The sequence below is a fragment of the Malania oleifera genome, chromosome 6, assembly GCF_029873635.1.
Source record: "Malania oleifera isolate guangnan ecotype guangnan chromosome 6, ASM2987363v1, whole genome shotgun sequence".
In the NCBI taxonomy this organism is placed as follows: Eukaryota; Viridiplantae; Streptophyta; class Magnoliopsida; order Santalales; family Ximeniaceae; genus Malania; species Malania oleifera.
The window spans coordinates 41,507,583-41,521,985 of record NC_080422.1 but is presented as its reverse complement, the minus strand read 5'-3'; the positions used below and the strand labels follow the sequence as shown (position 1 = coordinate 41,521,985).

General features: G+C 36.2%; 1 protein-coding gene and 1 non-coding gene across 2 annotated transcripts; one reads left to right on the top strand and one right to left on the bottom strand.

The window, feature by feature from the left end:
* Positions 1-682: 682 nt before the first annotated feature.
* LOC131157628 (beta-glucuronosyltransferase GlcAT14A-like) lies at positions 683-4,230 on the bottom strand. Its single transcript, XM_058111926.1, has 4 exons — positions 3,187-4,230; positions 2,955-3,027; positions 2,311-2,423; positions 683-1,764 (listed from the first exon to the last, which is right to left on the bottom strand). Exons 1-4 carry the CDS (start codon positions 3,719-3,721, stop codon positions 1,223-1,225), a joined length of 1,263 nt encoding a protein of 420 aa, XP_057967909.1. The 5' UTR covers positions 3,722-4,230; the 3' UTR covers positions 683-1,222.
* Positions 4,231-11,971: 7,741 nt separating this feature from the next.
* On the top strand, positions 11,972-12,081 carry LOC131159035 (small nucleolar RNA R71). Its single transcript, XR_009137650.1, has one exon. It is a non-coding gene; the product is annotated as a small nucleolar RNA R71 (small nucleolar RNA).
* The last annotated feature ends 2,322 nt before the right edge of the window (positions 12,082-14,403 follow it).

The window sequence follows — 14,403 nt, the reverse complement described above, 5'->3', positions numbered from 1 at the left end:
TTTTCATTGCATTCTTTTCCTACCCCATTCCATTTTGCAAACCAAACATGACATGAAAGTGATGTTGGAAGATGTTCAAAACTACTTCTGAAACGTGATTTTACCATCATTGTTTTATATTCCTGAATCCAAACTCTCTCTACCCTTTTGTCTAACTCCTAAGGGAGGGATCCCATTGCTGGTTTTTTTGGCAAAAAAATGGGATTTATTGGAACTCCAAGACAATAAGAAATATGCAAAATTGTGTGTGCGTGTGTGTGTGTTGTAATCATCTTCAATGACATGAATTTAATGATTAATAAGTTCACAAGGAAAAAGGGTGAAGAGAAAGAGCATTGAAGGTAAAAAATTGGGAAGATCAATACAATATCAATTCTTAATTCAAAGAAGAAGAGATATGAATGCCCAATATTTCATTCAAGCTGTTTTTTTGCTAATTTATGGGTCTTGTTTTCTTTCTAAATAGCTTGCTAGGACTATTTACAATTTTTCTTGAGGCCTTTTGAACAATTTTTGCACCAAATGTCACCCACCACAATTCTCAGTGCTTGAGTTCAAAATGAGAACAAGTGAATGAGCTGTAGTAAAACAAGCATTGTTGAAATGTAAAAAATACAGCACAGCAAGACCCTGCATAATGCGCAGCCTATGAACATCAGCAAATGCACCAAAGAGTTGAAAGTTTGTCTCAAAGTTTATCTCAATAACTTTGCAAAAAGTGTGAAGCCTTCGGAGTGTGAATATCAGGTAAGACATCACATCACAAAGTTCTAAACTTTAAGACTCTTTTCCCACATTTTCAATACAGATGATAATATGAAGATGCAAAATATAACCTCTCTAAGGCCCATAAAAATATCGATAGAGAGGCTGCAAACTCTCTGGCCTTTTTTCATTGAAGAACAGAAGAAGAACATACTTGTCTGATGCTGCTCAAACCTACTCTTCCAAGCACGATCGAAATAGTTTCAAAGTTCAAACCCTCTGAAACTTCCACCACAAAATATATATATACCTCATATCCAATCCATGCTAGTTAGATTAGACCATGGCTGCCCTAAGCATTAATCTCCCTTTGTAAAGTAATAAATCATGCTGTAGAAATATGTGTACAAAATGCAAAAAACTACAAAAAGAATTTCTTATGACTTGTTGCTCTAGTTAGAAAAAAAATTCCTTCACCTTCACCCATCCAGGAAATTTTCCATTTCTAATCAACCACTCAGTGACACTGACTAATTCTCAATCTACCCTGTGCAGCCAGCTTGGACAAAGAATTTTGAAGCTTTGTCCCAAAGGGCCCTGCCTTGACAGCATCAATATTGTCCCAAGTTGAACAGAAATCTTCTTGACCCTTTGAACTCTCTCTGCTTTTATTCATCACTTCACCATAATGGCACCATTTTCCCGGCACAATTCCATTAGGCGGGCGGTTTAGGACATTCATATCAACCTTATGTAGCAGTGGCTCGTCTTCTTGAAATGGCCTTGCAAAAACTGCCCCACTTGCTGCCGTTTTATCAAAATGTGACATCTTTACAACATGAGATTCCCCATCCCTAGAATTATCCGAAATGATATACCTTAAATTGTTGTTCACTGTGGTATTTTGAAACTCCGGTGCATTGCAGAGGACGGTGTGGAAGTAGGAATCAAGAGGGGAAGCCACATTGCTGAAGAACATCAGGAGTTTCCTAGGGAGGTTATCCCACCCTTGGATGCAGAATTCCATGAAAGCTCGACTGAGAATCACCCATGGCGAACCTGATCATATAAGAAGGCAGGAACCAACACAATGAATCATATTCAGAAAATTTGAAGAGAACTACAGAATTATTTACATCAACCTCTCATTTTTTTTTTTTTTTCATGTAACATATGATCATATGATTGATATATATCTTGGTTTCCTTGTGTCATATTGATATTTTCCTACTTCCTAGTTAAGTCCTCTTAATTCCATCTTGCTTTTGGCTTGATAGAATCTGGCTCTTCAAGTAGTCACTATGATATGAATCATTCACTTCTTGCTTTCTATATCATGCCAATAAAATCAATATGGACCTTGTGCAGTTTTAAATTTCTCAAGGTTATTTGTGAATGTACCAATTTTTGTACCCTTCTTTTTGCTTAGCTTGCATCACTTTCTAAAATCCCAACCATTTTTTGTGTTAAATCTATACTCTCAGCTTTATTGTAGCTAAACTCCGAATTCAAACTTGCAAATCATGAATATTTTGTTATAGCATGAATAGTTGTTAGTGGCATGTGAGACTAAGTCCATTGAAATTCTGTAGGAAACTAACCAACCTTCAAAAATCTCGAAAGTGTCAGGCATTTCTCGAGTCTCTTCAGCATAAAAGAGTGAAGTGCTCTTTTGCAAATGAAGACTTGGGTCGACGACAATTTGGCTCATCTTCTGCCTGCCCATATCAGTTTCCTCTGTATATTCAGGACAAATTATACAATTGACTTCAAAAGGAGAGATTTAAATTACCAGTTAAAAAAACAGATCTTCTTAAACAGCTAAATAAAAAGTGGTCTGCTTTGAGAATTTACAGGGAAACGGGACTCCTCATTTATGACTAAAACCTTATCTCTACAACAAGATTGGCATTTAGCAATAATCCTCTGTTTATCTACAATGTTCTGCTCTCAAAACAAAAGTGTTTAGGTCAAAAAATGTTTGGAAGCCCCTCAATCACTTTATACAGCAATCTGCTCCACACCTTGTCATTGTACATACTGCATTTGAGATTATGGATTTCAAGCCTTGGATTTGGAGAAAACGCAACACAAAACTCTATTGAGTTTCATCCAATTCCTCTCAATTTACTTAAGACTCCACGCTCCCAAACGCTGTGCTAATTAACTGGTAAACTTAACTTTTCTCCTCCAAGAAGAAAAAATAAAAAGAAATATACATGAAAAGCATCAAAGAGCATACTGCTTACTCCTTCTGGCTTGTGTTGGTGAAATGGATAAAGTTCAGATCTCTTGGCAAGAAAGTGAAGGCATGGAGTAGATCTGCATACAGAGAAGAGTCTTGAGCAGGATCAGTCCCGGAACTTGCATATCTTTTGTATATATGCTGCCATCTAAATTGCAGTGATCTTCTTGAACAATGAATAAGTTCATATATACATATATTGATTGCTGAGAAAGGAAGTAGTATTGCAACTTTACCATCTTGGGTCATAAGCGGATAATCTGATGCGCTTAGAGTGATGAACCAATCCCAATCCCCACTGATCTTCAGCAGCAGTGCAGCAGCATGAAGCACAGCCCCAAGAGCCGATGACCCCATCCGGTTAAGGGCGTAAATCTGGCCGACAACATCCACATTTCCGAAGGCTTCGAACACTCTTTCGGATTGAACCGAAAGCGCCAAGTCCCTCCTTTCGTTGTCCGGAGACTCGGCATCAAGCTGCAGAAGGTACTGGTTTCTTGGATGGTAAACTGCCTTCAGCAGCCTCAGTATCTTCTTACCATCACCACTGGTACCCAAAATCCAATAGGCTAAAACAGGAGGGTGGCCAGGCCCTTTGGATACAACTCTTTTGCTTGATGAGAAGTGCAAGTCCTGGGCATTTGTGCTGAACTGCCCCTCTCTAAAGTATGCTCTTGAAAAAGCCACCAGAAGTGCTAAACTCACTGCAGAAATCAGAATCCAACCGCGACTACCCCAAAAGGATGCTGAAGAAGCTTTTGCCATCCTCATTCAGGATTAAACAGGTGTTTTCAAATTACTCGAATATAATATTTTATCTATACATCACCACCAGATAGCACCTGATAGCTCAACAAATAGAACCCAGTTTAAATTTGAAGTTAGAAGGAAATTAAAAAGCTAGGGAGAGTGTTATCGAATGGGATCTGCTGCAAAGGGCGTATCAGCAGTACTGGCAGCGTGAGATTCATGCATAAAATTAAAGGAGCTACAACAGAGGAGGATATCTGAAACTTGATATGATGGGATGAAGACATAAGAAGAGATCAGAAGAATAACAAGTCAATATTAGATTATGGTGAAATGAGGCGTTCGGCGAAAATGAAACTGTTGAAGTGTCAATATGTCATGTTTTCAAAAACTTCAGATGAAAGCGAGAAAACAAAGGAAGTTGATTTTTCAAAGCAGGATTCCGTCCAACATAAGGGAAAGAAAATTATCATAGAGAGAGAGAGAGAGAGGCTGTGTTTGTCTTGGCTTTACATCGTATTAGCAGTCCCCGTGATACCAGCAGGCACTAAAATTGTATTTTATTTATATTTTTAAAGAATATCTATTCATATTTGTTTTTTTTTTTTTTTGTCGTTTCATTTTTAGAGTTTTTCCAAAGTTCAAAAGATTTTGGTATAAACTTTCAATGCCATAACTACAGTTATAATGTAATTTTCAAAAGCTCAAAACCTATAAGTATAGGTATTTGATTAGGTTTAAATATTTTTCATTTTCAAATAAAAAGTTGGATGCAGCATGTTTGAAAATAACAGGCTTCCCGATAATAAATAGTGTTCTAGGATGATCCGAGCACTAGATCTAGGCTATCGCAAAGTTCATTTATGTTAATCAATTCAAAATATTTTAAATTTTTGTCAAACACTCAAGATCAATATCTTCTTTTTGGTTGTTCTTTTTTTTTTTCATGATGACACAAAAATCCAAATCAACTTTTTTTTTTTTTTCCAAAAGTTTCTTTTTATAAAAGCCAAAGTCAGCCTAAATTTGTGTTATATTTTAAAAATAATTTAAAATTATTATATATTAGAATCATATTACATCAATATAACATCTTCTTTTTTTTTTATGCAGATATAATAATAACTTAATGTTGTGAAACGTGCGACACTTATGATGAATAATACGGAAAACACACGGATTTAACGTGATTCGGCAGTATGCTTACATCCACAGGAACGAGCGACCGTTGAATTTCACTATATCAAAAGTAGGGTTACATCATATGTATTTATATTAATTTTAACCATACATAAGTATTAGAAAAATTCTTTAAATATCCCAATACCATAAAAAAATTGATGCCAAAAATGGAGAGGAGTGGGTGTTCCACTTAATAAAAGTCACATATTACAAAACTTATCAATCTCAAAAAGAAAAGCAGAACTAGTTTTTTAACAAGAGAGCGTAATCGCATTTTAAATATATATTGTGTTTAAACAATTAGACCTATTTTCAAGTTTATTATTTAAGATATGCATTCATTGTATTTTACAATTTATTTAATTTTTATTCTAAAATATTGAATGACTTTAAATACCCTTTCTTTCTTTTTTCCTCATGTTCTACTTGTTCTTTGGTTTAAATGCGGCTGACAAAATTAGCCTTAGCAGAATGTCTCTATTTAATTGAACCTAAAAGAAATACATTAATAAACGGTTAAGTTTGACTCTTTGCATTAAGGTTGGGTCCTAACAAAACCTGAAAAGTGAAAACCAAAACATTAATCACTTGAAACAATATTAAAAGCTCATTTGCATTAAAACCTAATAAAAGTTTCCAAAGTTATGAGGGTGAACTTATACATCCTAAAAAACTAGTCGGTTAGTATTATTTTCAAAAATTGAGGATTTATTTAATATTATTTTTATTTTATTTTTCTATTTTCATTTCTGTACAATCGAAAAATGGATTATGAAAACGCGTTTTTATTACATTTTGGAGCCTAAATTTCATCAAATCTTGGATATGGATTAAAGTAGATTTGGACAAATTTCAATACAATGTTGTGTTTCATTTTATCCATTTTCAAAGTCTGTCCCAACATAGGGTTATTTTTCTATTTTTTATTGATAGTTTTCATCTGTTTGCAAAAAAATTTTAAAAATATTATGGTTTTAAAAATTTTATCAATTTATTTTTAATAGAAAATCACTCAACCTTTCATACCAAACTCTAGGAGCTTGTTTTAGTCATTATAAGACTTAAGTTAGTTTAAAAATATGATTTAAAAATTTATGATTTTTGAAGCCTGGAGGTTGCTCCACATATACCTTCTCATTTATGTAACCATTTAGAAATGCACTTTTAATATCCATTTGATATAATTTGAAATCCTTAAAAGCTGCAAATGCTAATAAGATTCAAATGACTTCCATTCTAACTACAAAAGCATAGGTTTCCTCAAAGTCTATTCCTTCTTCATGATTATAACCTTGGGCAACTAGTCTGACTTTATTCCTAATTGCAACTTCATTCTCATCTTTCGTGTTCCTATAGACCCATTTTGTTCCACTGATAATATGATCATCTGGTCTAGGAACCAAGGTCTAGACTTTGTTTCTCTCAAATTGGTTTAACTCTTCTTATATAAAATACACCCAAGACTCATCCTCAATTGCCTCATTCATATTCTTGGGCTCTTCCTGATACAAGAATGTCATGTGGCTGCACATGTTTCTAAGGGATGATTGGGTGGCTACACCTCGTGATGGTTCACCTATAATTTGATCTATAGAGTGATTTTTTATTTTTTTTTTACAATTTTTCATTCCTTAGGTAATTACTAAAGCTCACTTTCTATTTGATTGCCTTTAATAGATGTTTCTTTAATTTCTGTGCTCTTTTCTTGATTATTCTTAATGGATAATTTTTCTAATCCCTTTCCTATTTTAAGATCATCCTCATCAGTCTTGTGAGGAATGGTGTATTCTCAAGAGGGGGAGGGTGAATTGGGCATTTTCAAAATCTTAAGTCAAATATGTCTGACTCGTTCTGAGTTATGCTTCCAAGTGCAGAAGTGTCAAGTTGTATTAAGGATGAGTCTAGGATCGTATTCCACAGGGACCACTGAGTATCAAAGTATTTATGTAAGTTTAGCGAACTCCTGTTGCTGTTAAATAGGGTTTGAAAATCTTTTTAGTCTTTTACGATTTTGAAAACAGTAAACCAAGTGAGAGAAGCTTGAGTAAACTATCAAAATGAAATTGAAATTTTATCAATTCTCCAAAAATGTAAACCTACTAACGCAATCAAATTAAACAGATTAACTGAAACAATTTACCAAATACTCGGATTACGGGTCAATGTCTGCTTGCTTCCATCATCTACTAATTCCCTAGGCCTTACTCCTCTTCTTGTTAATCCAATCAAGGCATTAATAAGATGAAATTTTATTACTAAGCTTGAGTAAATTTGCCACATCCAAACAGAAGAAAATACAAACTCTCATTAAACATCAACCGAATGTCGTGTAAATTAGTTGATGAAAATCTTATATTAAATCAAGGTTTTGATGTGCCCAACGTCAACAACAAAACAAGAAATAAGAGCCAGCGATTTATCAACGACGCCTTAAATTTTCGGTTTCGACCAAATAAAAGGTTAGCAATAATATTTTAGGGAAACTAATAAACCATGGAACGCAAACGACATCGACCCACAATCCGAGTTACCGAACTTAGCCACTCATGCTTGCAAAGAAAAAAAAAACAAGTATGGAAATCCTAGTCTACTTAAGGAAATACCTAAACACGCATTAGTAAAGATGGCAACTACAAATAAGGATTTAAAACGTGCAATGGAAACTCAATCAAACTCACACACACACACTATAAATCAAACCTTTAATATGGATCAATAATTCAAACCAAGAACTCGAACAAAAATGCAAACACATCAAAAAAAAATCTAAACTTTGAATGATACCGAAAAATAAAAAAAATAAAAATACGAACTTTAGCAAAACTGAAAAAAAATATGAACTTTGACGAAACCGACCCTAATTAAATTAATTAAATAACTTGGAATATTAAACTAATCTACGAAAAAAAAAAATTAACCGAAAGAAAATAATAAAAAAAAAACAATTAAACTTCACTAATCATGAAACACCCCAAATAATGTTCAAAATCTAAAAATAACAATAAACTCAAATAAAAGGTTAACAAAATTTCAACTGATTAATTAGTAATGATGAAAGAAAGAGAAAAGATAAAAGAGAGAGAGAGAGAGAGAAAAAAAAAAACTGCAGGGGAGAAACACATGGAGCTGCTGTCGGCTGGAGAAGAGCCGAGGGTTGGGATTGTGCAGCAGCTGCAGGGAAGACAGCACAGCAGGTCTTCAGAACTGTGTCCTCTGGTGGTGTTTGCCGGAGTCTGGAGCAGCCCTGGAGTGGCGTACCAGCAAGCAGCTGTGCAGGAGGGCCTTCGGGCTTACAGAGGAGCTGGGCAGGGGCTGTGCTCGCCTGGCAGTGGTGGGGTTGCAGAGGTGGCTGCTGGTGTGGTCTTCACGGGAGGCTACTGGTGCTGGCTGGAGCAGGTCTCTTGGCTGGAGTCTGCTGGTGTTTGGTTGGCTAGTAGGGGCTGTGGGTGGGAGTGCAGAGGGGAATCTAAGGGAAGCTGTGGAAGAGAAGAGAGGGTGAGGGAACTAGAGGGAGTGCAGAGGGTGCAGCGGAGGCACACCGAATAGGGGAAGGAAAGCAAGTATAAATAGGATAGGGGAAAAAAAAAAAAACCCTATGACCCTCTGGTAGCTAACTCGACCGGGGCATGCATGGCCGGGTCACATCAACACAAATATATACATATATATATATATATATATATATATTTTCAGTTTTTGTTCTTCACAAACACGGTCTATTTTTACCTTCTTGGAGCCCATTTCTCACAAAACTCAAAAGATGAAAGTTGTAGACAATCCGTTCCTCTTTCTCCAAAAATTTGAGTCGTCTCGATCGGAGCTTGGATAGAAAAGTTATGCACAAAATACGAACAAGTGTCGGAATTGGCTCCCGGGACTTTTCCTGCGACAAAAAATTACCAAAAATTCATAAATTGCACAATAAAACTCAAGAATGATAATTTTGGAACTTTATTAAAATATTGGATAATTTTGGACATTTAATTAAAAATATAAACTGTAAAGCCCGGGTTAAAACATCCAATTACGCAGTTTCGGCGCGTAATCACACCCCCTTACTAACGTTTTGCTAGTCTCTAGCAAATGACGTGAATGAATCTTAGGGTGGTATCTACAACTACATACTCCGGTGATCATGAAATCAATGCACATGCGACATAACTATACCACTTCACATACAAGAACATAACTGAATTTCACACAAGCTCGTTCATATTCAATGCACATGACTCCAAAGCACATCACTCATGCAAGTTTCATCGTTTATATGTGATTTGAGAGCAGTATACTCACATGAAGTTAATCAGAGGCACATTCAGAGTTAATGCAATCATATAAGTTCGAGTATAAATAGGTAAACTCTCGAGGTGTGTGTGATGTGTGTGACTCAGTACACCTAAGACGCTAGTGGACACCTACAGAACGGTCGCTTTGACTCGGCCTAATTGATATACCCTAAAAAACACTCAAAAAGAAAGAAATGGGTTCGCTCATTATATGTGAGGAGGAGTGTTGCAATCAAACATCCCACATATTAAAGGGAACAACGCTAAGTATATGGAGTGATTTAGTCTAGAAAGGATCCAGCCTATCAATGAGGTGTCGGGTCCTTCACCCTAGCATCTTCTCACCTACTCGCCACATCCAACTGAGACCACCCTAGATCAACTTATTCACAAACTTGTCGTGAACACATCTGAGGCATTAACTGGTTGAAGAATCTTCGTACGTAGAGAACATGTGTTGTGTCCTTGACTTTTTGTGATATTTCTGTGGAGCAGACATTAGCATTTCATTTCACGCGCATTTTTATCTCTTATCCTTTCTTCTACTTGTTCTTCATTTATTGTCTTTTCTTGAACACTTAAGACAATCATTACACTTCGTTTGTTATCTTCATACCATCAACAGGAATTGAGTTCAAATAGTGGTCCGTGAACTAAGTCTGTCTTTAGGGGTGGCTCAGCCTTCACATATTGAGTAGGCTACAAGACCTAGGTTTCTATCTCCCCACTAAAAGTCACCTCTAGGCTAGCAAATTAAAACATAGACTAGTGTACAAAGGAATCATCCATAAAAAGAGAATTGAGTTCCATGAACTCTGATTTGATATTAACGCTCAAAAGGACGATAAATAGTTCAATGATATCTCACAAGGTGTCATAGTCGCCACGGGTGTTCTCTCAGTGCTCACAAGGAACCCTAAGTGTAATGAATCACGTAAATATGTTTATTTAGCCTCGTGAGATGCATGTAGATACAGGAAATTATATAACCAAATTAACACGAATGTACTACCAATCGATTATTCATGGAGTCATAAAATCATAGAAAGAGAAACTACGTATAAATGACTTAAGTGTGCAGTTCTTAGGTTATATGTAGGTATGTGAAGGGTACAAGTCAATGTTAAGCATAGCATAATTCAATGTAATTCCTCACTACTCTTCCTTTCTTTCTTTCCTTCTTTGTGATCTTTGTGATCTTTTGATGATTTTTTTTTTTGTTTTTTTTTTGTTCTTTTTTGTGTGTGTGTGTGTGTGTGTGTTTTTTTTTTTTAAAATAAAATCCAGTACGTATACGTGCATAGTGTCATATGCAAATGCTTACCCCCCCAACTAAAATAGAACATTGTCCTCAATGTGAAAGCATAGGGGAAATAGAAAAACTGTGCACGGGAAAAGGGGGGCGTACCTGGATGAAGATATAATGGAAAAGGAAAACTGAACTAAAGGAAATTGTACCTATCAATAAACTCAAAATAAAATAGAATGAAACAAAATGAAATCAAAGGAAAGAAAAACGTCACAGTGTGTCTGGAGGAGGCTCGGGAGGAATTTTGTCTGGTGGGTGCAGATTTATAAATTGAACTAGCGAATCTCCAAATTTGAGTCATCATAATGCATCAACTTTGTTATCTGCACAGAAGTTATCTATGAATAAATCAATACTTTCCACAATATCAGACAACACATTTTCAAATTGTCTTTCTTGTTTTAACAAGAAAGGATCCTTATCCAGTATAGTTTCTAGGAAATATACTTCTTTAAGAACCGGCCTTTGAGGAAAAGTTTTCGGAACAATTACCTTTGGATCTTTAGAAGCATCAACATTAAAATTTGTACCTGATTTCTTGAAGGTTAAAGTCTCACCATTCTACTCAACTTATTCATCTAGTGCACCAGTCACCTTACCATAGCTGAGATTTGCTTCGGCATTGCAATCATTGACATTTGCTTCAATATAGGATGACGGTTCCATGATTGCAATATGTACTTGAGTATCTAGCTGGGCTTGAAATTGGGATTCATCTATCTCCAAAGCATTCAATAATGTGTTCAGCCTAGTCAATTCAGTGCTTATCTCGTTGATGGCTTGAGAAGTTTTAGAATTGATCACATTTTGGCTTGCCATGAACTGTTGCAAGCTAACGGTTAGCTGCTGTATGGAATCTTCCATTTCCCTTCTTTGCATCGGAGGAGGCTGATTTGCAAAGTAAGAGGGTCCCGAGTCTTGGCCAGATGCTGCATAAGGAATGTATTGACTTTGTTCTTGGGGAGATGGCTCCACTTGGTCATTCATCCAACTGAAATTTGAATGACTTCTACAACCTGCATTGTAAGTATCAGAATAAGGTTCATAAGAAATCTCAGAAACCATATACACCGAGTTCGACTGATCAAGAAAAACTTCCTTAAAAGCAGGAATAGTTGGACATGCATCAGTCGCATGCCCTAGATCCTCACATATGCTGCATTTTTTAGAAGATGATGGTAAAACATGCATTTCATTTACCTCCTTAAGCTCAATGGAATCTAACATTTTGGAGATCAATGCAAGCCTAGCATTCAAATCATCAACTTCTTCCAATTGATACTTACCACCCCCACTAATACATTTTTGCTTTTCAAATTTATCATACACATTAGAGACATCCCAAGATTGGGCGTTTTCAGCCAAATAATCAAAATAGTCAAAAACTTCTTCAGGCTCTTTATTGGAAAACTCACCATTACACATTATTTCCACAAATTGCCTCATCTTTGGTTGCAACCCCTCATAGAAAAAACTGATGACCCTCCAATTCTCATACCCATGGTGAGGACATGCATTTAAAAGGTCTTTGAAACGTTTCCAACCCTGATAAAATGTTTCCACATCCTTTTGGAAAAAATTCATGATTTGTCTTTTCAAAGTATTAGTTCTTTGCATGGGAAAAAATTTCTTTAAAAACTCAGTTTGCATTTCTTGCCAAGTCCCAATGGATCTTGGCCTTAAGGAATAAAACCAGGTTTTTGCCTTATCTTTTAAAGAAAAGGGAAACAATTTCAGTCTTATTACCTCTTCAGTGCATATTCTATCCATGAATATGGCACAAACTTCTTCAAACTCTTTAATATGCAAATATGGGTTTTCAGATTCAATGCCATGAAAATGAGGTAACAATGGAATCTTCCTAGGTTTAAAATGAAAAGCATTTGCATTCAAAGGTAGAATAATGCAGGATGGGGTGCTGGTCCTAACAGGTTGCAAATATTCTCTGAGTGTCCTATTAGGGTTCTCTATATCGTGAGGTTCATTTTTAGCCATGATGCTACACGTGTCAGATGGTGATTCAAGTGATTCAAGTGAAACAGGTTCACTCGATGATGAGACGGATGAGTCTGTCTTGACTAGTCTAAATGTGTTATCTCTAGCCCAACCAGTCATACAAACTTAGTATAAATGCAATAAAAGCAAACAGGTCAAAGGAGAGGAAGTAGATATCACCTAGGCTGTGAAGACGTTCACAGCTCTAAAACACCTCTCTGAAATTTGAGAAACACTTCGATGACACCAATTAATCCCCGACAACGGCGCCAAAAACTTGACTCATTCTGAGTTATGCTTCCAAGTGCAGAAGTGTCAAGTTGTATCAAGGATGAGTCCAGGATCGTATTCCACAGGGACCACTAAGTATCAAAGTATTTATGTAAGTTTAGCGAACTCCTGTTGCTGTCAAATAGGGTTTGAAAATCTTTTTAGTCTTTTACGATTTTGAAAACAGTAAACCAAGTGAGAGAAGCTTGAGTAAACTATCAAAATGAAACTGAAATTTTATCAATTCTCCAAAAATGTAAACCTACTAACGCAATCAAATTAAACAGATTAACTGAAACAATTTACCAAATACTCGGATTACGGGTCAATGTCTGCTTACTTCCATCATCTACTAATTCCCTAGGCCTTACTCCTCTTTCTTGTTAATCCAATCAAGGCATTAATAAGATGAAATTTTATTACTAAGCTCGAGTAAATTTGCCACATCCAAACGGAAGAAAATACAAACTCTCATTAAGCATCAACCGAATGTCGTGTAAATTAGTTGATGAAAATCTTAGATTAAATCAAGGTTTTGATGTGCCCAACGTCAACAACAAAACAAGAAATAAGAGCCAGCGATTTATCAACGACGCCTTAAATTTTCGGTTTCGACCAAATAAAAGGTTAGCAATAATATTTTAGGGAAACTAATAAACCATGGAACGCAAACGACATCGACCCACAATCCGAGTTACCGAACTTAGCCACTTATGCTTGCAAAGAAAAAAAAAACAAGTATGGAAATCCTAGTCTACTTAAGGAAATAGCTAAACACGCATTAGTAAAGATGGCAACTACAAATAAGAATTTAAAACGTGCAATGGAAACTTAATCAAACTCACACACTATAAATCAAACCTTTAATATGGATCAATAATTCAAACCAAGAACTCGAACAAAAATGCAAACACATAAAAAAAAAATCTAAACTTTGAATGATACCGAAAAATAAAAAAAATAAAAAAACGAACTTTAGCAAAACTGAAAAAAAAAATGAACTTTGACGAAACCGACCCTAATTAAATTAATTAAATAACTTGGAATATTAAACTAATCTACGAAAAAAAAATTAACCGAAAGAGAATAATAAAAAAAAAACAATTAAACTTCACTAATTATGAAACACCCCAAATAATGTTCAAAATCTAAAAATAACAATAAACTCAAATAAAAGGTTAACAAAATTTCAACTGATTAATTAGTAATGATGAAAGAGAGAGAAAAGATAAAAGAGAGAGAGAGAGAGAGAGAGGAGGAGAGAGAGAGAGAGAGAGAGAGGAGAGAGAGAGAGAGAGAGAGAGAGAGAGAGAGAGAGAAAAACTACAGGGGAGAAACACATGGAGCTGTTGCCGGCTGGAGAAGAGCCGAGGGTTGGGATTGTGCAGCAGCTGTAGGGAAGACAGCACAGCAGGTCTTCGGAACTGTGTCCTCTGGTGGTGTTTGCCGGAGTCTGGAGCAGCCCTGGAGTGGTGTACCAGCGAGCAGCTGTGCAGGAGGGCCTTCGGGCTTGCAGAGGAGCTGGGCAGGGGCCGTGCTCGGCTGGCAGTGGTGGAGTTGCAAAGGTGGCTGCTGGTGTGATCTTCACGGGAGGCTACTGGTGCTGGCTAGAGCAGGTCTCTCGGCTGGAGTCTGCTGGTGTTTGGTTGGCTAGCAGGGGC